At 42.4% G+C, this 25,940-nt stretch overlaps 1 protein-coding gene across 4 annotated transcripts in view; it reads left to right on the top strand.

The window, feature by feature from the left end:
* Positions 1 to 25,694, top strand: part of BTD (biotinidase) — a 40,071-nt gene extending 14,377 nt beyond the window's left edge. For 2 of the 4 annotated variants that reach the window (XM_014859473.3, XM_070493132.1), the window contains exons 2-4: positions 17,716 to 17,980; positions 22,634 to 22,783; positions 24,226 to 25,694. In XM_014859473.3, the coding sequence (XP_014714959.3) occupies positions 17,716 to 17,980; positions 22,634 to 22,783; positions 24,226 to 25,398 (1,588 nt within the window). In that variant the 3' untranslated portion in view covers positions 25,399 to 25,694. Of the gene's footprint in view, positions 1 to 8,610; positions 8,675 to 13,893; positions 14,079 to 17,715; positions 17,981 to 22,633; positions 22,784 to 24,225 lie in introns of those variants that run through there. The other 2 variants (XM_070493133.1, XM_070493131.1) reach the window with 2 other exon arrangements.
* The last annotated feature ends 246 nt before the right edge of the window (positions 25,695 to 25,940 follow it).

Here is a 25,940-nt window from a genome sequence, read left to right as displayed (position 1 = left end):
TTCCTTCCCCACCTCATAAAAAATATTTAGAACCCTATCATAAAAGTTTAGAACCTCATCATAAATGTTTAGAACCCTGTCATAAATGTTTAAAACCTTACCATACATGTTTGAATCCCACCAATCAAGACCTGTCCCACCAGAATTTCCATGTGCCAGCCTGTTCTCCCTAACCTCTTAAATTTCACCTCAAATCCTGAATCATGGAGACAGATCTGAGGGCACATGCCCCATGTTCTCACTGCAGATTGATCTCACAGGATAAAGCTGATTTCTTTTCCCAAAGGCTTGTTTCCCAAAGCCATAATTAATGGTCTTGTTTATGTGCATCAGGCAAGTGAACCTGAATTTTGTGTGGTAACACAACCATCATTTGTTTAATTTATAATTCTGTAAGGATGGGCGCAGCTGGGCTTCTTCATGTGTCTGTGGTCAGTTGCTAATCAGCTAGGTCACTCTGCCATTGCAGGTTGATTGAGATTGTCCACTGGAATGGTGGGCATATCACCAATGAGCCATGTATTTCTCCTCATTCATCAAGCTTTCCTGGGCTTCTTCAGATGATGGCGTCAGGTTGCAAAAGGGGACAGACCCCATTTTGGAAGCCTTTGTGTGTCAGGTTTGCTAACATTCCATTAGCCAAAGCAAGTTATGTGGCTGAGCTCTGACTCTGAGTGGGATGGCATTAAAGTTACGTGATAAGGGAACATGAATAGGGAGAGAGGAATAATTGCTAGTGAGTTTTTGCAGTTAATTTACCAAAATATCCATTGTTCAAGCACCATTTATGATATAGTCCATTCTTATCCCAGTGATCCATAATGTTATCTCTGTCATATATCAAGTTTCTGTATACTTGTGGTCTGTCTCTGAACTCTGTGTTCTTTTCCTATCCCAACAACAATCCTACGCTATCTTAATTTCTGTATTTTTAAAATAAGTCTTTACGTTGGTAGGACAAGTCCTTCCACTTTGTTCTTTTGAAACCATCTTATCTATTGTAATTGTCTTCCTATTGCCGCTGTAACAAATTACTGCAAACTTGATGGCTGAAAACAACATAAATTTATCTTACATTTCTGTAGTTCAGAAATCTGAAATGGGTCTCACGGTGATAATAGCAAGCTGTTGGCAGGACTGCATTCCTTTCTAGAGGCTGTAGGAGGGAATCCATGCCTTACTCCTTCCAGCTTTTAGAGGTTTCCCATATTCTTGGCTCCATCTTTAGAGTGAACAATATTAGGCCAAATCTTTCTCATGCTGCCATCTCCCTGGTTCTCCTTCTGCTTCCCTCTTCCACTCATAATGACACTGGTGGTTACATTGAGGCTACCTGGATCATCCAAGATAATCTCCCCATCTCACTGTCAGCTGATTAGCAACCTTCATTCCCCTTTGCCGTGTTACCTAACCTAACAGGTTCTGGGAATTAGGATGTGAACATCTTTGAGGGCCATTATTCTGCGTGCTAGATCTATTTTTGGCCTTTTTCTCTTTCACACAGATTATAGAATCAGTTTGTCAAGTTCCATGAAATACTTATTGGGATTTTTATTGGAATTACATTGAATTTATAGATTAATTTGAGTAGAACAATATCTATATATTATTGAATTTCTCTGGCCATTAGCATGATATATCTCTCTATTTATTTTAGTCTTCCTTAATGTCTTTCAAAAAGATGTTTTATTATATTTATTCCTAAGTACTTTACTTTTTATTTATTTATTTGCATTTTCTAGTTTGGGCAGGGGGCCAATGTATTAGAATGCAATTAATTTTCATATGTTGATCTTAAATCTAACTACTTTACCATGCTTTCTTATTAATAATAATAATTTGCCTATAGATTCTCTTGGGTTTCTTTGTAGATAATCACATCAAAAATGAAAGTTTTGTTTCTTCTTTTCCTGTTCTTATATATTTTCTATTTCTTGTTTTATTGCATTGGCTAAGACTTCCAGTACAATATAGGTGAAAAGCACTGATAAGTGGAATTTTTGTTTCATTTAATCTGTTAATGTGGTGAATTAAGTTGATATACTTTCTCATTTTAAATGATTCATCATTATTGTGATAAACTCAACTTTGATCATCATTTTGTTCTTATACATTGCTTACTTCAGTTTGCTATTATTTAGGCTTTCAGCATTTGTGTTTAAGAGTGCGAGTCAGCCATTACTTTCCTTTGTTGAACTATCCTTATTTAGCTTAGGTGTCAAGGTTATACCATTCTTTAAAAAAATTTTGGAACAGTTTGTATAAAATATGTATATATAAAAAAGACACAGTATGTATCTTTTCCTTGAAAGTTGGGGAGGATGTCCCTGAAAAATAGACCAGGATTGGTGCTTCTAGAGAGAGTCTTTGATAATTTAATTCTTCTTTGGTAGTTGGTCTGCTTCATTTTTCACTCTTTTTGGGATTTTGGTAAATTTTATTTTTCTAGAAAATTATGCATTTTATTCACATATCCTTTCAACATACATTTGTTCCAGAGCATCCAATAATCAGTTCTAAAATCTTTGTTGTAATCATAGTTATGTTCCCTTTTAATTTTTCCGTTATGCTCTCATGTGTGTTTATTGCTTTTATCCTTGATCAGTCTTCATGGAGGTCTGTTTATTTCATTAGTCTTTTCAAAGAATCAGTTTTGGACCCAAGGCTTCTTGGAGAAATGGCTAGTTCCAGATCTGAGCCAGAAAATGTACAAGATAAGCTTAGGACATCTTTTAATGTCCGATTACAAAGAAGCTATCAGAAACTACTAGGATAATGTCAAGAGGAATCAAGAGCCAACTTGAAGAAGCTGCTACTGGCCAAGGATGGGATAGTTTGCGTTTCAATAATGATAATAATTGCAATGGAGAGAAACCCATCAAATATGTTTAAATCTATGAGTTCATAAATGATATTTTTAAAAGTTGGTCTCCTTCAGAGACTAGCAGAGAACCAATTCATTCTCTTGAAAACTGATTTTAAAAAGAATGGGAGAGAATCTAGCATTTATCCTGTCTTTCCTATATGAACTGTGCCAACGATAACCAAATAGTAGATAAATTAAAATGTCTCTTTATAAAAAGTATTCCAATTAATAAATAAAAATGAAATGATAGAATTAGAATACCAGCATTTTGCAACCCCCAAAGAATAGGTAAATGCATTAAGTGTCAGTGTTTTGTGTTAAGATCATGTTAACACATGCCTCATGATGAAAGAACACATACCCGTAGTCTTGCCAAAGGGAGGGAAGCTGAGTCTGAGCCAGTCTCTGGATCCAGCTGCCTATTTGCAAGAAATACCAAGGAAAGAGGTAAAGTTTGCAATAAGCAAAATCCATTCTCTTGGAAAATTTATAGGTCAAATGACCAGGCTTCTTCAATAGGTTGACTTTAAGGAAATAAAAGGGATAGAAAAGGAACCCATAGATTAAAAGAGACCTAAAGGATATATCAATTTTATTTAATTGGGAAGACTAAACTGTGATGCCCGGGGATACGCATTGGGTAATAAAGGTTGTTTTTTTAATAAAGTAAGTGATAACTAAAAAAGTCAAGGTAATGGTTACTTGCTCACTTATGGTAGAGTTCCTAGATTTAGAAAAAACAGAACACCCAGGACTGCCAGTTAAATTTGAATTTCAGATAAACAATGAATAATTTTTTGGTACAAGTATGTCCTGACATACCTGTTTATCCAGAATTCAAACTTAACTGGGCTTCCTGTATTTTATCTGGCAAAATCTTGATTTTATTCAAGATGGTAACGCAATTTGCTTCCCAGCCTTCCTTGTAGCTAGGAGTGGTCATGAGTCTCCTTGTGGGCCAAAGCAATTTATTTATTTTTGTTTTTCCTTTTTCTCCCAAAGCCCCCCCGGTACATAGTTATGTATTTTTAGTTGTGGATCCTTCTAGTTGTGGCATGTTGGATGTTGCCTCAATGTGGCTTGATGAGCAGTGCCACATCCGCACCCAGGATTCAAACCGGCAAAACCCTGGGCTGCCGAAGCGGAGCGCATGAACTTAACCACTCGGCCACGGGGCTGGCGCCCCAAGCAATTTAAATGAAGTCAGTGGACAGGACTTTTGGGAAGCTGATGCCTTCTTACTGTTTTTCCGCGCATCTTACTGTTGGAGTTGTGGTAGTCCTGTTGCTCCCACAAGGTGCCCCTGAAGGTGGAAGCTGTGTGCTGAGGACAGAGGGGCACAAAGAGAGAAGGATCTTAGACCATTTCGTGGAACTCTGCCTTTGTCCAGTTTTGTTGTCAGAATTCGATCACTTAAAAGAAAAATTTTTCTTCTTTTACAATGTTCTGGAACACTAAGTAGCATATTAGGATAATCTGCTCCTTTATAGTTAGAGAGACTTCGTTGGGAAATTATCTGGGCCTGTTTTGAGGATGGAAGATGGGAGGGAATAGATGTTCGATAACTTGGTATTTCTGCTATGACTGTTGGCTTGGTTCAGTTTTCTCTTTTATCTGAAGGAAGTTTTGGTAAAATACGTTTTCCTGGGAAATTATCTGTTTTATCTAAATTTCAAGTTTATCGGCATACAATTGAATGAGGAGATTGTTCATTAGTCTTTTAATTCCTCCTGCATTTGTAGATATTTCCTCCTTTTTATGACCTATTTTGTATATATTGTTCCTTTTTTTCTTAATTAGCTGATGATTTGTCTGTATAATTGGGTTTTTTTTTTGAAAGAATAACTTCTTGGACTTATTTATTCTATCATTTTTCTGTTTTCTGATTTGTTAATTTCCCCTTTTATTTCCTTCCTTCTGCTTTCCTGTGTGCTGCACTACTCTTTCCCCTGTCTTCACACACCTTTTGTTAGTTTTATAATTTCTATGTTGTCAGAGTTTATAAAATTTGTGTTGTGTTCCATAAACATAATCCTCATATATAATTTATGTGTAAGGCTTGTTGGGGCTCTGATTTTGCTGTGTTATTTTGACTCTCTTCCGCATTGGTTTCTCTTGCACAATAGTTTACTTTCTTGTGTGTTCAATAATTTTGAATTGTGAGCTCATGCTTACTTGACCTCTGTTTGTGGGACTTGCAAGTGCCTGGGTTGCAGATGAGTTCCGTTAGAGAGGATGTCGATTGGCTTTTCCAGGCACCCCAGAACTGTTAACATCTCAAGATTATTTTGTGTTCATTTCTTGGGGCTATGTGGGTCACGTATGTTGTGTGAATTTGAATCCTAAACCCGCTTTAGGAAACCTTTGGTTATAACTTCTCAGGAGATATTTTTTTTCCCTTCTCAAAGCTCAAGATGAGATATACAAGCTTCTACGTCAGACAGGTACTTTTGCTGGCAGGTAGGGTTTATATGTTTGTTTGATTTTGTCCATCCCCTCAATGAGGACATAGCCCATGGAGAGGCCTAGCTATATGCACAGATCTCACTCCAACCTCAAGATCTTGTCTTCTGCCCTATGTAGCCCCCAAAATCTAAACCTCTTGGATGTCAAGATTGAGAAATGTCTCAGTACCACATAACCACTTTGGTTTTCAGTTATTTATTTTTAACTTTTATTTTTAAAATACTTTATTTTTTAGAACGGTTTTAGATTCACAGCAAAGATGACCAAAAAGTACATATATCTGATGTGGGTACAGTGTATCATGTCATGTAGCAGGAGCATAGTTCCCATTTACCCATACCCTACACATGCAAGGCTCCCCCAAGATAGACATCTTGCATCAGAGTGGTACATTTGTTACAGTCAGCGACCCTGCAGTGACACATCATTATCACCCAAAGTCCATAGTTTACATTAGAATTCACTCTTAGTGTTGTATATACATTCTATGGGTTTTGACAAATGTATAATGTCATGTATCCATCATTATAGTATCATACAGAATAGTTTCACTGCCCTAAAAATCCCCTGTGCTCCACCTGTTCATCCCTCTCTACCCCCAACTGTGGGCAACCCCTGAACTTTTTACTGTCTCCATAGTTTTGCCATTTCTAGAACGTCATATAGTTGAAATCATACAGTATGTGCCCTTTTCAGATTGGCTTCTTTCATTTAGTAATATGCATCTAAGTTTCCTCTATGTCTTTTCATGGCTTCATAGCTCATTTCTTTTTAGTGCCAAATAATATTCCATTGTCTGCATGTCCCACAGGTTGTCCATTCACTCACTGAAGGACATCTCAGTTGCTTCCAAGTGTTGGAATTATGAGTAAAGCGGCTGTAAACATCCATGTGCAGGTCTTTGTGTGGACACAGGTTTTAAACTCATTTGGGTAAATAGAAGGAGTGTGATTGCTGAATCATATGGTAAGAATATGTCTAGTTTTTAAGAAACTACCAACCTGTTTTCCAAAGTGGCTGTACCACTTTGCATTCCCACCAGCAATGAATGAGAGTTCCTGTTGCTCCACATCCTGGTCAGCATTTGGTATTGTCAATGTTCTCGATTTTGGTTATTTACTAGGTGTTTAGTGACATGTATTGTCATTTTAATTTGCAGTTCTCTAATGACAGATAATGTGGAGCATCTTTTCATATGCTTATTTCTCATCTGTGTATCTTCTTTGGTGAGGTGTCTGTTCAGATCTTTTGCCTATTTTTTAATTAGTTTGTTTTCTTATTGTTGAGTTTGAGTTCTTTGTATATTTTGGATAACAGTCATTTATCAGATGTGTCTTTTGCAAATATTTTTCTCCCAGTCTGTGGTTTGTCTTATTCTCTTGACATTGTCTTTCACAGAGCAGAAGTTTTTAATTTTAATGAAGGTCAGCTTATCAGTTATTTCTTTCATGGATTGTACTTTGGTGTATCTAAAACGTCATCACCATACCAAAGGTCATCTAGTTTTTCCTATGTTATCTTCTAGGAGTTTTATGGTTTTGTACTTTACATTTAGGTCTATGATCCATTTTGAGTTAATTTTTGTGAAGAATGTATGTGATGTAATTTATAATAACAAATGTATATTTGGTCTTCATCCACATTTCTGGCACAGAGCTCCTAAAACCCTTGGAAATACTTAAGTGATAAGAGCGATAAAGGTATCTTTTTTATTTGAGGAATATTAACCCTGAGCTAACATCTGCTGCCAATCCTCCTCTTTTTGCTGAGGAAGACTGGCCCTGAGCTAACATCCGTGCCCATCTTCCTCTACTTTATATATGGGACGCCTGCCACAGCATGGCTTGCCAAGCAGTGCGTAGGTTCATACCTAGGATCCAAACCAGCGAATCCTGGGCCACCGAAGTGAAACGTGTGTGAACTTAACTGCTGAGCCACTGGGCCAGCCCCAATAAATGTGTCTTTGATATTCATAACAAGCCCCTTTGTACCACACCTGAGTTTATGTTAATGAGATAATTTTTGGGAAGCTCCTAAGGGTGGGGTCTGATTGCCAGGGGAATCAACCATGTGATAAAGGGTTGTAACTTAGATTCATTCCCTATCTCCACACTTCTGACCTCCTGGGAGGGGAGAGGGGGAGAAGACTGAGTTCAATTACCAATGGCCAATGATTTGATCAATCATAGTGAAGCCTCCATAAAAACCCAAAAGGACGAGGTTCGAGGAGAGCTTCTGGGTTGGTTAACACATGGAGATGCAGGGGAGTGCACCCCTTCCCACATACACACGCAAGTACTTCTTCATCTGGCTTTTTTATCTGTATTCTTTATAACGTCCTTTATAATTAACTAGCAAATGTAAATAAATGTTTCTGAGTGCTGTGAGCCACTCTAGCAAGTTAATAAAAAAGGAGGAGAGGGTTGTGGGAACCTAGTCGGTCAGAAGCGCAGATAACAACCTGGATTTGCAATTGGCATCTAAAGTGAGGGAGACGGGCAGTCTTGTAGGACTGAGCCCTTAACCTGTGGGATCTGAGGCTATCTCTAGGTGGATAGTATGAGAATTGAGTTAATTGCTTGGTGGTGTTGGACAACACACACAGAGTGTAAGATCAGTGTCTAGATTCATTTTTTTGAGTGAGAATGTCCACTCGTTTCAGCATTATTTATTGAAAAGACTATCTTTGCTCCATTCTCTTTCCTTTGTGCCTCTGTCAAAGATCAACTGAGTATATTTATGTGGGTCTCTTTCCAGGTTCTCTGTTCTGTTTGTCCTTTGATCTGTGTCTGTTCTTTTGCCAATACCACGCAGACTTGATTACTGTAGTTTAATAGTAAGTCTTGAAGTCCGATAGTGTCAGTTTTCAGACTTGGTTCTTCTCCTTCAATATTGTGTTAGCTGTTCTTGGTCTTTTGCTTTTCCATATAAACTTTCGAATCAGCTTGTAGATATCCACAAAATAACTTGCTGGGACTTTGGTTGGGATTGCATTGAATCTATAAATCAAGTAGGTAAGAACTGACATGAAATTTGTCTGGCACAGCTCAAGAAAGAAGCAGGAGAAAAAAATGCATACATGTTTTACTTAGCTATTATCATTGTAAACATAGAAAATTTTTCATTATGTTTTTGTTTAGCATGTCTTAAACATATTCTGTTGTCTGAGTCTTCGTAACTATCTTTTAAATTTTTGGTTAATGTTCCACCTGCTTTGTATACATTAACTTTCATAACTTTCATCATATTATATATTGTCTTGTTTCCAGCTTTCATCTATTGGGGCTTATTCTTCACTTTTAGCTAGCTTCCAGTTGTTGAACACTAAGGACTTTTCATCAGGTATTTTCATTTCCAGCTTGTAGATGCAGAAATTGAAGCTTAGTTATTTTAAATAATTTACTCAAGTTTATATAATAAGTATCAGAGCCAGGATGTCAGCTCAGATATGTTGAAACCCAAAAGCCCATATTCTTGACTTCCATGCTATGTTGTCATTTCACCTAATGTTCTTCTTCTTTTGAATGACTTCCTGAGGTAAAGCCCCAGAGGTGTACTGTGTGTAAGTCATAATATGAATTGTCAAACTTTTTTTCCCAGTAAGAAATTGCTGTTCACTATCACTTTACTAGTTTACCTTAATTTTTTTCCAAATTTACTATATTTAAATAGTACCAGTTAATGTTTATTTTGTACCTAAGTTCAAAGTCTTTCAAAGTGTTTGTTTATGATTTTTCTTCCTGTTTCAGTCTGTTCTTGTTCATTGCCTGTTTGTAAGTGTTGTCTTGATGTTTGTATTTTGCATGTAAATTTTAATTTGTCTATCTGTTTCTGCTGTTATTTTAACTGCTTTAAATTTTAGAAAGTTGTGTCATCAAATATCTGATATGAGATTCTAATTTATGCTAGTTTTCTTAGCAGTCAATGTTTAACTCCTTATTCGGAGTTTATTTGTGTATGTGGCCTGAAGTGTTTGAATTTATTTCCAAACTGTTATTCAGTCATCTAGTGTCACTCATTCAACCACACTTTCCCTCCCATTGTTTTGAATGTGGTGGCATAAAAAGAATGTAGTCTTTTGGACAAAATCGATTTGGGTTAAATCCTGGCTCTGGATATTGATCCCGTTCAAGTTTAGGGGTAAGCTCTTTCCAAAAAAGAGCTAGAATATCTTCCTCTGCTTTTCCCCTAGTGCTGAGGAATGTGGCACCAAATACCACAGGACAGCCTGAAACCTCCCCTACCCACTCCTGTACTCCCACCATCCCCAGGGAGCCCCAAGCTCGGAGGACTTGGGCCTTCATGCCAGGTAGAGCTGCAGGACATAGGCGAGCCAGTCAGAGTCTGCCCCCCAGAGGGTCTGGATGGCATAGGGCAATGGGATTTGTTTTAGTGACCAGGATGTAGCTATGGCTGAGCTGGGACCTTTGCTAGAGGCAAAAAGGCACACAAGTAATTAACAGTCTGGCCAAAGCAGAAGAAAACAAAGATGCTCATTGTGTCCAGGAAGAGAGACGGAAGTGAAGACACTAACCATTGCTCTGCACGTTTACCATACCATGGACAGAAAAGACTGCCAAGTTTGTGAGTAGGTCTGGAAAGATCACTGTCATTCTTGATCGTGTGCTGCCCTCTAACTGAATGCCATTGACCACCTGCCTGTGCTGTGAGTCACCTGCGTCTTCCCTCCATGCTTGTTTCAAGAGCATCCTCCATAGGTACTCGGAACTGACAGCATCTGGACCCATTTGCCAGCTCTCTGCTGTGACTCTCTTGGTGATCTTGACTCTGCCCTCCCAAATATGTGCTTCCTGGCCTCTCCACAGGAGAAAGTGGCCTCTACATGTTATCTGTAGTGCTGGGTTTTACTTTAGCTTTTTTTGTTGTTTCTTTGACACTTACTACTGTCATTCATTCTCAGTGTTTCCAGACTATCCTATTGAGGATTGTGCTTTTGACTTGGGCAACACGTGTCCTTAGCTCTATTACCCATTCCATTGTTCTCCTCTGTCTGCATCCAGGGTGTCTTCACCATCAGGTTGGTCCTGTGATCTGGTTTTGACTCCTGAGCACTGGCAGATAAGAGCACAGGGATGATGGGACTTTATGTAGCGTTGTTTCGTCGCTCACCATACCCTTAGAGATGTTGCATCCACCATACACTTAATAATCACAAAGAGCCTTTAAATTGCCCACATTTCTGAGCATATCTTCCCTGAACAATTTGACCTGTGGCTTTAGGGCATCATACTTTCCATACACTGGTTGTGTTTTTCCTGGATGTCTATCCTTTAGGTCTTCGTTATCTAGAAGGTGGTTCTTCTGATGACTCTAATTGAAGGTAGTCCAACAAGGAAATGGAGGAGAAATTTCCCAACGGCGTTGAAAAACAATTCTTTGCTGACACCTATTGAGGTTCATTTTGGCAAAGTTCATGATAATTCTTGGAGGATCAAGAAGGTAAAGCCAAGCTGGAAGCCATAAACATTCTCGAAGAGCAGAGTAGCTGCAAGTGGCCCCACCATTCTGCTCTCCCAAGGCTGGCAGTGAAAGAAGCCTTCTCTGTGCTCTTTCCTTGCTCTCTGGTCAAGGTCTCTGGACTCAGTTTAAGACTTACTTCCTCAGCTATTCAATTTTGAACCCCAAAGATTTCAGAGATATATATTTATAAACAAATTTAAATTATTTTTTAATTAAAAATTTTTAATTAAATTTATATGTTATCTATATATTTATTCTCATTGTCTATTTATATAATAGAATATCTATTCATACTATTTATATAATAGAATATCTTTATGTAATAGACTATCTGTTCCCCCTATTTTATTCTTTTAAAATCGGGAACTCTATTTAAACAAAAGAACACCAGAAACAACCTGATTCTACGATGATGTTGCTGTCAAGGCTAAGGCATGCACCTGACCGAGTTGTTTGTGGGAGGTTTTTTCCCCTTAGTTTGAGTGTTTAAGTACTCTGTTGCTCATTTTCACCAAATTTAGTGGAAATGCTCTGAAATCTACCCAAATTCTATCACCCCCATTGGAGAGGCACTGGGAAATAAAGGTGATGGTTCTGACTTATGTCTTTCTTTGACATGAGGGAAAGATAGGTGTCAGAATATAGGTTCTACACACCTTTAACCTCTAGCCAAGTGGTTCCCCAGTGTGACCCCAAACCAGGACCATCAGCCTCAGCATCACCTGGGAACTTGCAGGAAATGCAGATTCTCAGGCCCTACCCGAGACCTGCTGGGCGTGGGGTCCAGGGATCTGTGTGTTCAAGCCCTCCACGTGACCCTGACGGCACACTCACATTTTCGAACCCCTGCTCTGGTCTGACCGCCCAGGATCTCCCTTGGGAATGCTACTGTGAGTTTCTGTTTATTTCGCTGCAGCTGCATTGAAGACGCACGCCACAGTGGTCTTTGAAGGCTTGACTGATAAATAGCCCCAGTTCTTCAGCAGGTGCTAGGAGGGCTGCACCAGAAGCCAGGAGATCTGGTTTCCAGTCTGTTCTTACCACTAACTAGTCCTGAGGTTTTCTTTCACCATGAAAATAGAATTTTACCATCTGCTTTTACTGCTTTGTGTAGCTGGGAGAGAAAATGAAATAATGGATGTTAAAATGGTTTGAAAATGTTAACATGTAACTTGTAAAATGCAGTGTGGCATCGGTATAAAACTTTGTCCCTATAGATCCCTTAACTCAGCCAGAGTTCCCCACGCATAGTGCTGTGCATCACAGTGTGGATGGCTGTGTCACTTTGCACATCCAGTCACATCCTATGGAGTGCACAGAAAATCGCAACAAATTTAGAACTTGTGAATATAAAAGATGCAGTAGGTCCTGGAAGCATGACGAACAAAAACAGCTTTCATGAGACCCAAATCTTGGAAAGTCATTTGTTTTCTGATTTTTCTACTGTAAAAGAGAGAGATGAGGGGCTGGCCCTATGGCCGAGTGGTTAAGTTTGCACACTCCACTTCGGTGGCCCAGGGTTTCACCAGCTCGGACCCTGGGTGCGAATATGGCACTGCTCGTCAAGCCATGTTGTGGCAGCGTTCCACACAGCACAACCAGAAGGACCTAAAACTAGAATATACAGCTATGTACTGGGGGGCTTTGGGGAGAAGAAGAAGGAAAAAAAAAAGATTGGCAACAGATATTAGCTCAGGTGCCAATCTTAAAAAAAGCGAGAGAGAAATGAAGTGTTAGAGATGAAAAGGAGAAGACAGAGAGGAAAAAAACCCGTCCACTTACTGCTTAAGAATCCCTCTGCTATTGTGATACTCACTTGGGCTAATGATACTCAGTTTGTCCACAGGATGGCGGTAGCAAACCTGTAAAGTCTGTCTCAGCTGGGGCTCTTTCCTTTCACACAACAAAATGAAAAAGAGAGCGACTTCTTACGTTAAACACCTGGGCATTTCAGGGAGTTTTATTTGCTTTATATTATGAAGATGATTTCCCATTTGAGGAAAGGAAAGATGACATACTGTATTTAGGTTCCAGTGTCACGATCCTTTGATTGCTCATTTCGTGTCCTAAGATAACTCACTCTAGTCAACGGAGCAGAAGGAGGCCCTAATCGAAGGCCTGGTCCAAAGGTACTCTTCTGTATGTCACTCTCTTTTTTGAAGATAAGAGCTGGACTCTTTTAAGTGAAATCACAACTTCCCAGTTCAACTCAGAGGACTTGGTCATTTATTCACTATTTTGAGTTCAGCTTTGAATTTCGATGTCATCATCAGTTGTCACTCACAAGTGTTTACTCTTGACATTTCCGACTGAGACGTCAAAAGTTCTGTTGGTGGATGGGTTTGCACGAAGCCGTCCAAGCTGAAGCTGTTGTGGGGCTGCTTGTTCCAGGGGCTGGTCCTGGACAAGCTCACTTCTAGCATCATCAGAGGGGAGAACCAGGAAGTAAGAGGCTTTCTAGGAAATATAGGGTCTCTTTGGGGATTTCTTTAAATTCAAATTATGTAATTAGGTGGAGATGGACATTATTTCTTCTCCCTATGTAAAGGGATTTAGAGAAGGAAATCACAAAATTCCTGAGAATAGGTTTAAAATTACTTGGAACCTCACAGGCTTGTTCTTGGCAAACACTGTCAAGATATACACAGAAAAGTATATGTGCTGAGTCCTGATGACTGAGCAGGTCCCTCGGGCTTTGTTCCACAGGACAGGACATTTCCTCTGCTGACTTTTCCTACCTCCTTTTCCAATCTTTGGACTGTTTTTCTCCCTGATGAGTAAAGAGTGACAGGATCTTTTATTAAAAAGATCAGTAGGTCTATATATAAATTTTTAAATATATATACCTGCCTCTGAAATTATCTTATTAAGAATACCTTAATAATAATCCTTTCATTTTATTGCAAAAGACACCATTGTAATAGCATGGCTAGGAAGGAAATGCAGCTAATTATCAAGATGAATCATTTAGCGAGATGGAAAAAGTTCCTTGGGTGTAAAAATATCTAGTGATTGACATGTTACCAAATTTCCACAAAATAGATTTCTCTGTAACTTAGACTTTGATTTCTTCTTCTCATAGATCACAGGAACCTTCCTGATCAGCATGAGTGTCGGGGGATCATTTTTCATTATGAAATGAGAAGCAAGGGCTTCTCTAGGGCAGTGAAAAGCTCAGGATGCTTGCTTAAAGATGTCAGCCCGGCAGTGTTCTCCCCTCCCTGCGGTGATTTCCTGTCTCCTGGATCTTTCCTGTTGGCGTGCTGTAAGGTCTTTGGCTTTTACTCTGCATGCATTGGGGAATCGCTGGAAGATTTTGAGCAGAGGCATGTTGTGAGTGACTCAGGCACTCACTGGTTCTCACAGGGCTGCTCCAACAATATTAGAGTGGACGAGGACAGGGGAACTGCAGGGGCGTGGTGAGGAGGCCCGTGAGCGCGGCCCTGTTGTTTCTCTCTCGGACTTCATTTTCTGCCACCTTCCTCTGGTGCCTGGGCTCCAGCCCACTGTTCTCCTTGCTGTTTCTTGAACCACCCAGCAAAATCCCACTAGGGCCTTTTGATGGGGCCATTCCCTCTGCCTGGAGCCCTTCCCCAGGCATCCACAGGGCCTCTTCTCTCCCCTCCTTCAGACACCACCTTCTCATGGAGGCCTTCCCTGACCATACTGTTTAAAATTGTCCGCTACCCAGGCCAGGCCCTCCCTGTCTTTCTCCCCTGTGTTCCTTGTATGCACTTCTGCTGTGTGCCACACTCCATGTTTATTTGATGGTGGTCGGTTTCCTCATACATCCAGAGTGGGGGCTCCATGCGGAAGGACTGGGCTTGTTCACTGCTGTGTCCCTGACACCTACACCTGTGTCTGACTCACAGTTGGGTGTCCTGTGAGTGTCTGAAGTGGGTGCCCTTCCAGCGCTGCTCTTTCCTGGCAGTGGGATTCAGGGCACCTCCCGAGCGCCCCCATCTCAGAGGGCTGTGGTGAGCCCTGAGAGTGTATGCAGTAGGTTATGGGAGCACACTGTCACCTCAGTAGTGCGTCCATGCCAGGCCCTTCCTTTACTTTAGTCTTATATGTCAAATGTCCTCCAATGGAAGAGAGCGCATAGCTACCTTTTCAGACCAGGCACACACCTCTGGACACCATTTTGTCTATGGTCCACGTCCTGGCCAGCCGTAAAGATAGATCAGTTGCTGGATTTCCAAGATCCCCCTGACTTCCAGGGCCTCCCTTGTTCTCAGGGAGCCCCTGCACCCCACCCCCCTGTGCATGTATCATGAGCCAGCACCTGGCAACCACTGGAAATGTCTGGCATTGCCTCAGCCCTTCTAATGGAGAAGGCCCCCATCTCCTGCCTGCTGGGCCCTTCAGAGCCCCTACCTCAGGCCTCATTTGGTTTTTCCTGAGACAGTTGAATGGGGCCAAATAAAGAGGAAGACCAGCATTTGTGAACTTGATTGAAATAGCTGCTATTTCACCACTCTCCCAAGGGCAAACTGTTGTACCTATTTTTTTTTTTTAAAGATTTTATTTTTTTCCTTTTTCTCCCCAAAGCCCCACGGTACATAGTTGTATATTCTTCGTTGTGGGTCCTTCTAGTTGTGGGATGTGGGACGCTGCCTCAGCGTGGTTTGATGAGCAGTGCCATGTCCGCGCCCAGGATTCGAACCAACGAAACACTGGGCCGCCTGCAGTGGAGTGCGCCAACTTAACCACTCGGCCACAGGGCCAGCCCTTGTTGTACCTGTTTTTATTATAATTGCTCATTCTCTCCTACCTCATTCAGGGTGCTTGTTTCAAGCGTGAATACCTGGTTGAATCTGTATAACCCCTTATTATCAACCTGCCTTTGTTTGCGCACAATGATTGCCGTTTCAGCTCTCCTACTGGGCCCCTGTTGTGAATAATCTAAATTTTATCTTCTCAAAATAGAAAGAAATGTGATATCTTGCTGGTTCTTCAGTTCCTCAGGATTGCAAGTCCCTGAAACAAACAAATGTTCTGTGTCCCCAAATTGGTGGCATACAGCTCTTAGTTGAGAGAGGAGGATGCTGGGAACGCCACTCTTGGCCCCAGGACCTCCTGACCTGCCTCCACCGGCACTGGTTCATACACCTGTCCTCCAGCCTCAGTTTCTCCACCTCTTAGTGAGGCCGTAGGCTTATACTTTAGAAATATTGTGAATATGACTTTGAAGATGAAAGTTTTCCCCCCAGACCACTCCCCATTATCATCACTCTGCAACCAGAGATGAAATGGAAAATAGACTTTGAGACTTTTAAAATGATTCATTGCTGGTCTTCAGAGGCAAAATTCAGATAGGAAAGCTTATCAATTATACTTTTGTTTCTACTCAAAAACTCATGACTGCTCACTCAAAGGCGCCTTGTTCTCATCTTAAAACATTGTTTACAGTGTCCCAGATGAACGGCAACAAGTCCTGGGGTTTGGTATTTGGGTGGTGCTATTATTCCCTGGGGAAAGAAGTAACAGTTTGAGACGAGGCGGGGTTGGGAGGGAGGGCTCGCTCCTTCCAAGTGTTGGATTTTGTGAGGATTCTGACTGAACAGCCCTAGTACTTGTTCTGTTGCTGAAAATAATTATGGTTACTTTTGTTTCTGGAACGTTTGAGAGGAAATTAAAAAGAGATTTGTGGCCTGGAGAGTTTGGTTTTAAAATGTAAACACAGGAGTTATGAGTCCGACTTGGGCAGCGAGTCACTTGCTTCTTGAAGAGCAGCAGCTTGCTTCCTCGATTTGTCTCTGTTATCTTGATGTTTAATCTGTATTCCTGGGCGGATGGTCAGCCCCAGCACATCTCCACGGGGCAAGTGGCCTGGCCTTGGCACGCCACCTGGTAAATCTGTGTGCCGGGGGAGGGGCTTCAGCTGGCAGCCCACGCCGATTTTCAAGGCGGAATTGGACTGTTCACTCTCAAACACTTAGTAACATACAACTGTTAGAAATAAAAATCCCTGTTCTTGGGCAAAAAGGCACACAGGGGTGTCCTTGTAAGTGACATAATTTACTTCTAATCTCTTATGGTAGGAGCTACCAAGCTGAATTTACTTTCCAGAAAATTCTAGTTTGTCTTCTAGAAAATTGCATTTTGTCATTGCAGAAGAATTTTATTTCCAAACGAGTATGCTTTTGAGCAAGAGTTTGGGAGTCACAGAGACAGAGGTTGAGAAGGTGGTGATGTGCAATGGCAATCCTCAAAGTTCAAGGAGAAAAAAAAGTCATACTTTCATCGGGAAGCTTCTTTTTACCTGTCCATACCAGAGAGTAGGTCCTGGCGTTTAAGCGGAAGTCAGCATTTTCTCTGCTGTAAATAAAGAACGTCGCGCTCGGTAAAGGGAGACTTAGCCTTCATCTTCATTACTAACCAAAGAAATGCGGGGAGAATTCCCATCCCTGAGGTTTCTGAGGCCAGGAAGGCTGAGCTGTATTAGTGGGATCACCGCAGTGGTAGCTGGTGTTGACCGGTAAGCTGTTATGTGTCTATAGAGGGCAGGCAGTGGGATGTGGAATATGTCCCAGAATTATGTAAAATAATCAGAATAATTATTATTGCCTAAAACGTCAGTGCACAGCTAGAAAAGCAAGTAGTGACGCACTGACGCCTTGCTGAAGATGGCGTAGGAAAATCCTGGCAAACACTGGGTCTGTTTTGGAAATGTTCTAAAACCAGACTATTAACACAGTGAGGCATTTTAAACGTAGCTTGCTACGTGTTTGGAGAGAAACACATACCCTTTTCTTAGGAACATGAAACAAACTCTTTGAGCCGCAGGATCACGGTGGGTGAGTTTAAACTGCTGGGATTAATAAATCACAGCTGCAAAAGTGAAATTCTTGGCAGGATTCTTGATTCAGCTGTTTTCCCCTTGCCCTGTTACATTCCAGATGTATGGTCTGCATTATGTCCAGAGCGAGCAGCCAGCTTGCTTTTTTCCTCTGTGGCTGTTACATGGCTGCCCTGGGAGTCCACGCTGGGGAGCATTACGTGGCTGATCATCACAAGGCTGGATATTACGTGGCTGCCGTGTACGAGCACCAGTCAATCTTGAGTCCGAATCCTCTAGCTCTCACCAGCCGCAAGGAGGCCTTGGAGCTAATGAACCAGAACCTCGACATCTATGAACAGCAAGTGATGACTGCAGCCCAAAAGGCAAGAAATGCTCCTGGGTTAGAACCTTAGCTTGTCTTGCAGAACAGAGCAAATTGCTCTTTAGCCTCTGTCAGTGGTTCCTGCAGCCCCTCTGGAAAGGCAGTCCAGCTGGTAAAGCTGAGTCGAAGTGGTCAGTTGGCTAGAGTCTCACTACTTTAGAGAGTGATCCATGGACCAGCAGCATCAGCATCCCCTTGGAGCTTGTGAGAAATGCAGAATTTGAGCCCTGCCCTAGACCTGCTGAATCGGAATCTGCATTTTAGCAAGATCCCCAGGTGATGCTTTTCACCTCAAGTCTGGGAAGCTCAGGGCTAGATCCCTTGTCCCCAAATGTGGCTGTGTGGAGCAGTCACAACTGATTGTAAACAAATGTGGGTGCCTGGGTCCCACACCCGCAGAGTTGGATGGGATGTGGGCTGGGCATGGGGATTTTTAAGGCCCCCCAGGGGATTCTGATGTGCAGAAAACTCTGAAAACCACCAGGCACGGATGGCCTCTCATGCTGTCTGAGGCGTTCAAAGTGAACTGAAATAATGAGCAGCCACAGATCTGCAGTTTGCTGCCTTCACATTTTGGGGGGCTCATTTCTTGTCTCTGTGCCAGACTATGAACAGTCAGAGGCCGCAGTCCAGACAGAACCGAGCCCAAATGGATGAAGGGAGATTGGTGCCAGTCTTTGTGAAGGCTTCCTGCTTGGCCGGCGTTTCCCCTCCTGCCAGGAAGGGTAGGGCAGAGAGGGAAATGTCGGTGCCAGATGTTACTGTGAGAGAAAATGCCCTGTTGGGAAATCTATAACTGAAGGGAAGCGTGTCCTTTAACCTGAACCCTGGGGCGGGGGTGACCCAGCCCAGCCGCTCCTCGAGGAAGCCCTGCTCTGCCTCCGCGGGAGGTAAACTCCATGCGAGCAGAACCTCCCCATGTCCAGGGGTGCAGCTGGCAGACCCGGTCCTGCCAGCAGGTCCTGCCCCACGTAGTCCCCGCCTCTGCTCAGGGTGGCCAGGATCGCCTGGACAGCCACCATGTATTGCTACATTAAACGTTCTAGCCTGTGATACGTATAAATATCTGTGTCTGTCTGTCTATAGATCTAAAACCAGTGTTGGAAGGGAGCCTAAAGAGCTGGTCCAGCTGCTTCTGACGGGTGACACTCCTCTCTTTTGTTCCCAGCCTGACATCCAGGTTCTCCTTAAACACCTTCAGCAGCCCAGAACTCCCTGTCTCACACGTCCACTCATTCCACTTGAGGACAGTGGGAACTTCTGGAAAGATCTTCCTTTCAGTGAGCCACCATCAGCCTCCCTGTAACTGCCACCCATTGTTCTGGCCTCGGAGCTAAACAGAGCAGGCTGAGGCCCTTACTGGGGCGGGCCGTCTCCCCAAATGGAGGATGGCTGTCATGGTCCCCCGCGGCATCTTGCTCCCAATCTATATATCCCCCGTTCCTTGCGAGGGGCAGTTTCCAGCTCTTCTTTCCAGGTTGTCTCCAGGCCCAGAGTTGTCCCACTTCTCCCAACTCTGTCTGGCAAGGGCAGGATGGAGTAGACCCATCACTGTTCTTATTCTAGACGTTGTCCCCAGAAAACTTTTGGCCTCCACACCTCACTGTGGCTTCATAAGGCACTTGCTGTCAACAAAAACTCCAGAGCCTTTTTCACACACACAGACACACATGCTGTCATTACCATCCTGTACTTACAAGGTTGATTATTTAATCTGAGAGCAAGACTTCACATTGATGCTGTTAAATTTCGTCATTCCAGCCGGTTGGGCTATTTGGGGACCTTTACTGACATCCCAGATATCAGTTACCTTCACGTCATTCACACATTTGATACACACCTCATTTGTGTCTACGCTGAAGTCAGTGTAAAAAAATCTGGGGCTGTGCACTCAGACCTCCTGATGACACAGATCCACTCGAAGCGTTCTCGCACAGTGTGTGCTTGCGCAGCCCTAAAATATCACCTCCTGCTTCTCCATCCTGTCCCCACAACCATTCTAAGACATTTGCAAATGCCATTCCGAAACCGAGAGACAGTGACTGGAGGCCCTGCATTTTAAGAACCTGCCCGCCAAACGTACAACGTGTTCTTGTGGAACCCGTGCCGGCCGCAAGGCCCCAGTCCTCCTCTGTTTGTGATCAAGGCGTGGGGTGAAGATCCTGGTCTGGTCATTCCTAGTGCTTACAGATACCTTGGCTTCCCTACAGGGTCATATGTCTTAAAGCAACTTCTCAGACAAAGCGATGCCAAGCATGTGTCAGAGTTTTATATCAAACCTGTTATAAGGGCAGAGGTTCATGAACAAGCCAATAAAAATATTTCTCTCTTGGTAGAGGCATTTATAGGGAAGAAAAGTCCAGCCAAAGATAGTAGCCTGGTCAGTCACTGGACTGGCAACCTTACTTCCTCAGTAGTTCTTGATCTCATTAAGGTCTATCAGAAAACTGCTCAGGCCATTTATCAGGAATGCTGATTATTTCTTAGAATGTTCCTAAAACGTTGGCAATCATATCAGATCCAAAGTGCCGCCCCAGCTCCGGTTGGCTCCTCTCCGCATCCCTGGCACATATGAATTCAGGAATGCAGTTCAATTTTGATGTTAGTCCAATATGATATGTAACTTAAATGTTATTGTCCATAAGAAACCACTCAGTGCTCTCAAAGATTTGTTTTTAATAATGGAAAATATTTGTCCAAGTATAATTTTCAAAAAGTTAAAAACATGACTATATAAATGTGGAGTGGACATGTGTCAAAGCTTTTATTTAAGTCACTAATTAATGAAGGGACTAGTAAGATGGTAAAACGGATTCAAAAGAGAATTGGAGAATAGAAATGTGGGTATGTCAGCCAGTGAAATGAATGAATTTTCCAATAAATGCAAAACTGGCTAATGTCCTACAGGACAATAAAATTGTAATCTCTAGGGTGATCTTTTATTAAATAGCAAAGTGAAAAAGTGGTACATTCACTAGATAAATACTCCTTAAGTGAGCCTGGTAATCAGTACCCTAGTCTATCTTGGAAAGATGTACATTCTTCATCTTACTTTATTTCCAAGTTTGTCATCATCGTTCTTTACAATGTGCAATAAGATGTCCAACCTCATACTCTGCTGGAGGGAGTGTACATAGATATAATCTGCCAGTGTATATTGAGAACTTAAAATTTTTCACACCCTTGACCCAGTACTTTCACTTATAAGACTTTATTCTAAAGAAATAACCAGAGATCCCATGAAAGATTTGTATACAACACTTATTCAGAACATGTTGTGAGTGCCGTGTATGCAGATGGTCACCACAGTTTTCTTTGCTGTAAAAAGCTGGGAACAATTCAAATGTCCAAAAATAGAGGATAAAATACGGTGTCCTCTTAAATATAATACAGCTATTACAAATGATATTCTTGAAAGTATCTTTGTAGTCTTGATATGCTATGTATTGGGAAAGTCTAGATGGAAAACCATGTATTTATTACTATTTCAATTACACACACACACACACAGAGAAAAAAATGAAAATAGCCAAGATATTAACAATAAGTGTCTTCATGCTATAGGATTATAAATTCTTACTTTATGTTTTCTGTTTTCCAAATTTTCTACAGTTTAACTTTTGAAGCTTTCATAACCAGGAAAAAATTGCAAGGAAAGAGTTTGCAGTGCATTCCAGAAGTAAATGATGCAAGTTGCCTTGTAGATTTTATTTTAGGTTATTGTGCATTATTCATGCCTTCTCTGCCTTCCTCCTCTACCTCTCACTTTGGAGCAATGCTCCAGGCTTGGCATCGTAAGCCCCGTTGGTGGAGAGCAGAGGCCCTGGCTGAGCACTAAGGGCTGCCCTGTGTGTTTGGATTTCCTTAGGTTGCTGCAGATGTCACAGGGAGCCCCAGCCTGGCATAGTCAGGGAGCCCAGGGTGTCTCCAGGTGTGGGAAGAGGCCTGTAGGGTGGTCAGGATTGTGGAGGGAGCCTTCTAATTCCCATTTGGGGAATTGCGAGTTAGAGCAAGTCCTTGTTTCTATGGTGGAATCAACACTCTTGAGTTTTACCAACCAGCCCAGCAAGTCCCAAATTTGCCTGCACATTAAAATCACCTGGGGACTTTTAAACAAACACTGTTACCAGGACCCCACCCACAATCAATGCAAGAACACTTTTTAGGGGTGGTCCCAGCATCACCCTAAAGAAAGATTGTTTTTTCAGAAGCTCCCCATCTGATTTAGATGCACAATGAAGGTTGAAAACCAATGGACTGGAGATAGTACGTGAATGAGCCCAATATTCAAGGCCTTTCATAATCGGCCCCATCTCTTTGCACCACCAAGAACTCCAAACCCCTATTAACCGCTCAGCAAACTGCTCCCTTCAACCAAGCTCAGCCATTCCCTCCTTCCCTGACATGTCCCAGGTGAACCGTCAATGGTTGTTCCGAGAGGACTTTGTCCTTGTTTTCTCAGAGTTAGGCCAAGTGTGTTGGTTTCCTCAAGACTAGGATATCTGATGAGAGTCCATCTTTGTACCTCTGGTTCCTGGTACAGAGCAACTGCTTGATGGCTGTCAGAGGAATGAATGAAAGAATGAACGAATGAGTGAAGTGGTGCTTCCCGTTATCTGATCACATACTCTACTTTGATGTTTTTGACTTACAGGGTGTACAGATTATAGTGTTTCCAGAAGATGGCATTCATGGGTTCAACTTTACAAGAACATCCATTTACCCATTTTTGGACTTCATGCCGTCTCCCCAGTTGGTCAAGTGGAACCCATGCCTGGAACCCCAACGATTCAATGACACAGAGGTGTGTAAGGGTCTCAGCTTTCCTCCTCAGTAGGCCGAAGGCATGCAGAGATGAACCAAGCCAGGGGCCAAAAGCCAAGACATGTTAAATGAGGCTGAAAGGAGACCCTTGGATCCTAACAATCTCAAACTCCATGTGCCACACATCCATTCGGTAAAGAATGTCTGGTATTATGAGGCATTTACTCATCTATTGGTCATTTTATTTATTAACAAGAAATACATGAACATATGCTTATAAAACAAACAAATCAAACAGAAGTAAAAAAATGAAAGTCCACCTTCACCACCCCCCCACCCTCGTCCTACTTCCCTTCCTAGAGAAACTGCCATCAACAATTTGGTGTGCCTCCATGTATTTTCTTTTCTGTGAGTTTCATAGTTCTTGACAGCCTCTTTTGCAGCATGCTATATGCTTATTCTTTCAGTTTTGCTATTGTAAACAATGTTTCAATGAATATCCTTGTACACATACTTTTTTTTTTTTTTTTTAAGATTTTATTTTTTCCTTTTTCTCCCCAAAGCCCCCCCGGTACATAGTTGTGTATTCTCCGCTGTGGGTTCTTCTAGTTGTGGCATGCGGGACGCTGCCTCAGCGTGGTCCGATGAGCAGTGCCATGTCCGCGCCCAGGATTCGAACCAACGAAACACTGGGCCGTCTGCAGCGGAGCGCGCGAACTCAACCACTCGGCCACGGGGCCAGCCCCGTTGTACACATACTTTTGTAAACACGTCCAAGTTTTTCTGTAAGTTTCCTAGAAATGGCACTTCTCCTCTGAAGGATACGACATCTTAAATTATTTTAGAGTACCAAATTTCCCCTTTAAAAGAGTGTGATTTCACTTTACATCCCCGGTCATGGTACATGAGTGCCTGTTTTCCCACTTTTTGATCAATGAAAGATGGAATAATCTTTTGCATTTTTACCAATCTTTTGAAAGTGAAAAGTGATATCTCATTATTACTTTAATTTGCATTTTCGTATTACTAATACGGTTGAGCATCTTCTCAGATATTTCTTGGCCATTTGTTCTTCTAGGAATCACCTGTGCACATTCTTTGCACATTTTCAGTAGTAGTTGCTTTTTTTATTGATTTGGCATAGCTGTGTATATATTATGGACGCAACACAGGTATTTTTCTATTTTAAAATTATAAGGCAAAAGATAGGATTTTAAAAATCTATTTGGGGGCCGGCCCCGTGGCCAAGTGGTTAAGTTCGCGCACTCTGCTGCAGCGGCCCAGGGTTTCGCTGGTTCAGATCCTGGGCACAGACGTGGCACCGCTCGTCAGGCCATGCTGAGGTGGCGTCCCACATGCCACAACTAGAAGGACCCGCAACTAAAAATATACAACTATGTACCAGCGGGACTTTGGGGAGAAAAAGGAAAAATAAAATCTTTAAAAAAAAATCTATTTGTTTCTTCCTTTCTTTTTCTTTAGGTGCTCCAACGCCTGAGCTGTATGGCCCTCAAGGGAGAGATGTTCCTGGTGGCCAATCTCGGAACAAAGCAGCCTTGTCACAGCAGTGACCCAGGGTGCCCAAATGATGGAAGATACCAGTTTAACACGGATGTTGTGTTCAGCAGTAATGGAACCCTTGTTGACCGCTACCGAAAACACAACCTCTACTTCGAGGCAGCGGTTGATGCCCCTCTCAAAGTAGATCACATCATTTTCGATACCCCTTTTGCCGGCAAGGTTGGCATCTTCACTTGCTTTGATATATTGTTCTTCAACCCTGCCATCCAACTCCTCAGAGACTCTGAGGTGAAGCACATTGTGTATCCGGCCGCCTGGATGAACCAGCTCCCGCTCTTGGCAGCTATTCAGATTCAGAGTGCTTTTGCCATTGCCTTTGGCATCAACTTTCTGGCTGCTAACATCCACCACCCGTCTCTGGGGATGACTGGAAGTGGAATATACACCCCTCTGAAGTCCTTTTGGCACCATGACATGGAAAGCTCCAAAGGTCATCTTATAATCGCCCAGGTAGCCAGGAATCCACAGGGCCTTGTTGGTACAGAGAATGCCACAGGTAAAATGGACCCATCCCATAGTAAGTTTTTAAAAATCTTGGCAGGTGATCCATACTGTGAAAAGGATGCTCAAGAAATCCATTGTGATGCAGCCACCAAATGGAACATGAATGCTCCTCCCACATTTTACTCTGAGATGATGTACGACAATTTCACCCTGGTCCCTGTATGGGGAAAGGAAGGCTATCTCCGAGTCTGTGCAAATGGCCTCTGCTGTTATTTACTTTACCAGAGGCCCACTTTGTCGAAAGAGCTGTACGCCCTAGGGGTCTTTGATGGACTCCACACTGTACATGGCACTTACTATGTTCAAGTGTGTGCCCTGGTCAAGTGTGGGGGTCTTGGCTTTGACACCTGCGGGCAGGAGATCACAGAGGCCACGGGGATATTTGAGTTTCACCTGTGGGGGAACTTCAGTACTTCCTACATCTTCCCTCTGTTTCTGACCTCAGGGATGACCCTGGAAACCCCTGACCAGCTTGGCTGGGAGAATGGCCACTATTTCCTGAGGAAGAGTAGACTGTCCTCTGGCCTGGTGACAGCAGCTCTTTATGGGCGCCTGTATGAGAGGGACTAGGGAGAGTGTAGGGCGGGCTCTGGCTGCTGTGGGACAGCCCTGCACTCACACAGCCTGTAGCCTACAGCCCTGGGGCCGCCCCTCTGCCCCAGAGCCCCTCCTGGGAGCTGTGGGAAGAAGTAGGGGAGGCAGATTCCGCCGTGTCTCTTCCTCTTAAATTCAAATTATTGAGATGTTTTCTACTCGCATTCATCTTTTTCAAGCCCCATCGTCTTTCAGCAAATCTCTCATTACACAGTTAATTTTAAGAGCTAAAACAAAAATAAATGTCAGTTTATATTTTACACATCCACAAAGCAGTGGGTTTTGTGAGTGTCTGTGTGTGTGTGTTTTCCTCGTTCTTGTTGTTGATCAGGAGACACCCAGGACATGCAAGTATTTCACAAGCCTCAAACATTTTCAAAGTTAAGAAACAAACTCTCAAAGCAGAAGCTGTGTTAGAAACGGCTGCTGTGGGCCCCTCTGCATTCTGGTTGACCAGAATTCTATCCAGACGAAACCGTAACACCAGAGCCACCAGCAACCTCAGAATAGTGGATCTT

This window comes from Equus asinus, chromosome 21 (genome assembly GCF_041296235.1).
Source record: "Equus asinus isolate D_3611 breed Donkey chromosome 21, EquAss-T2T_v2, whole genome shotgun sequence".
NCBI lineage: Eukaryota > Metazoa > Chordata > Mammalia > Perissodactyla > Equidae > Equus > Equus asinus.
This window is presented reverse-complemented; position numbering and strand designations above follow the sequence as displayed.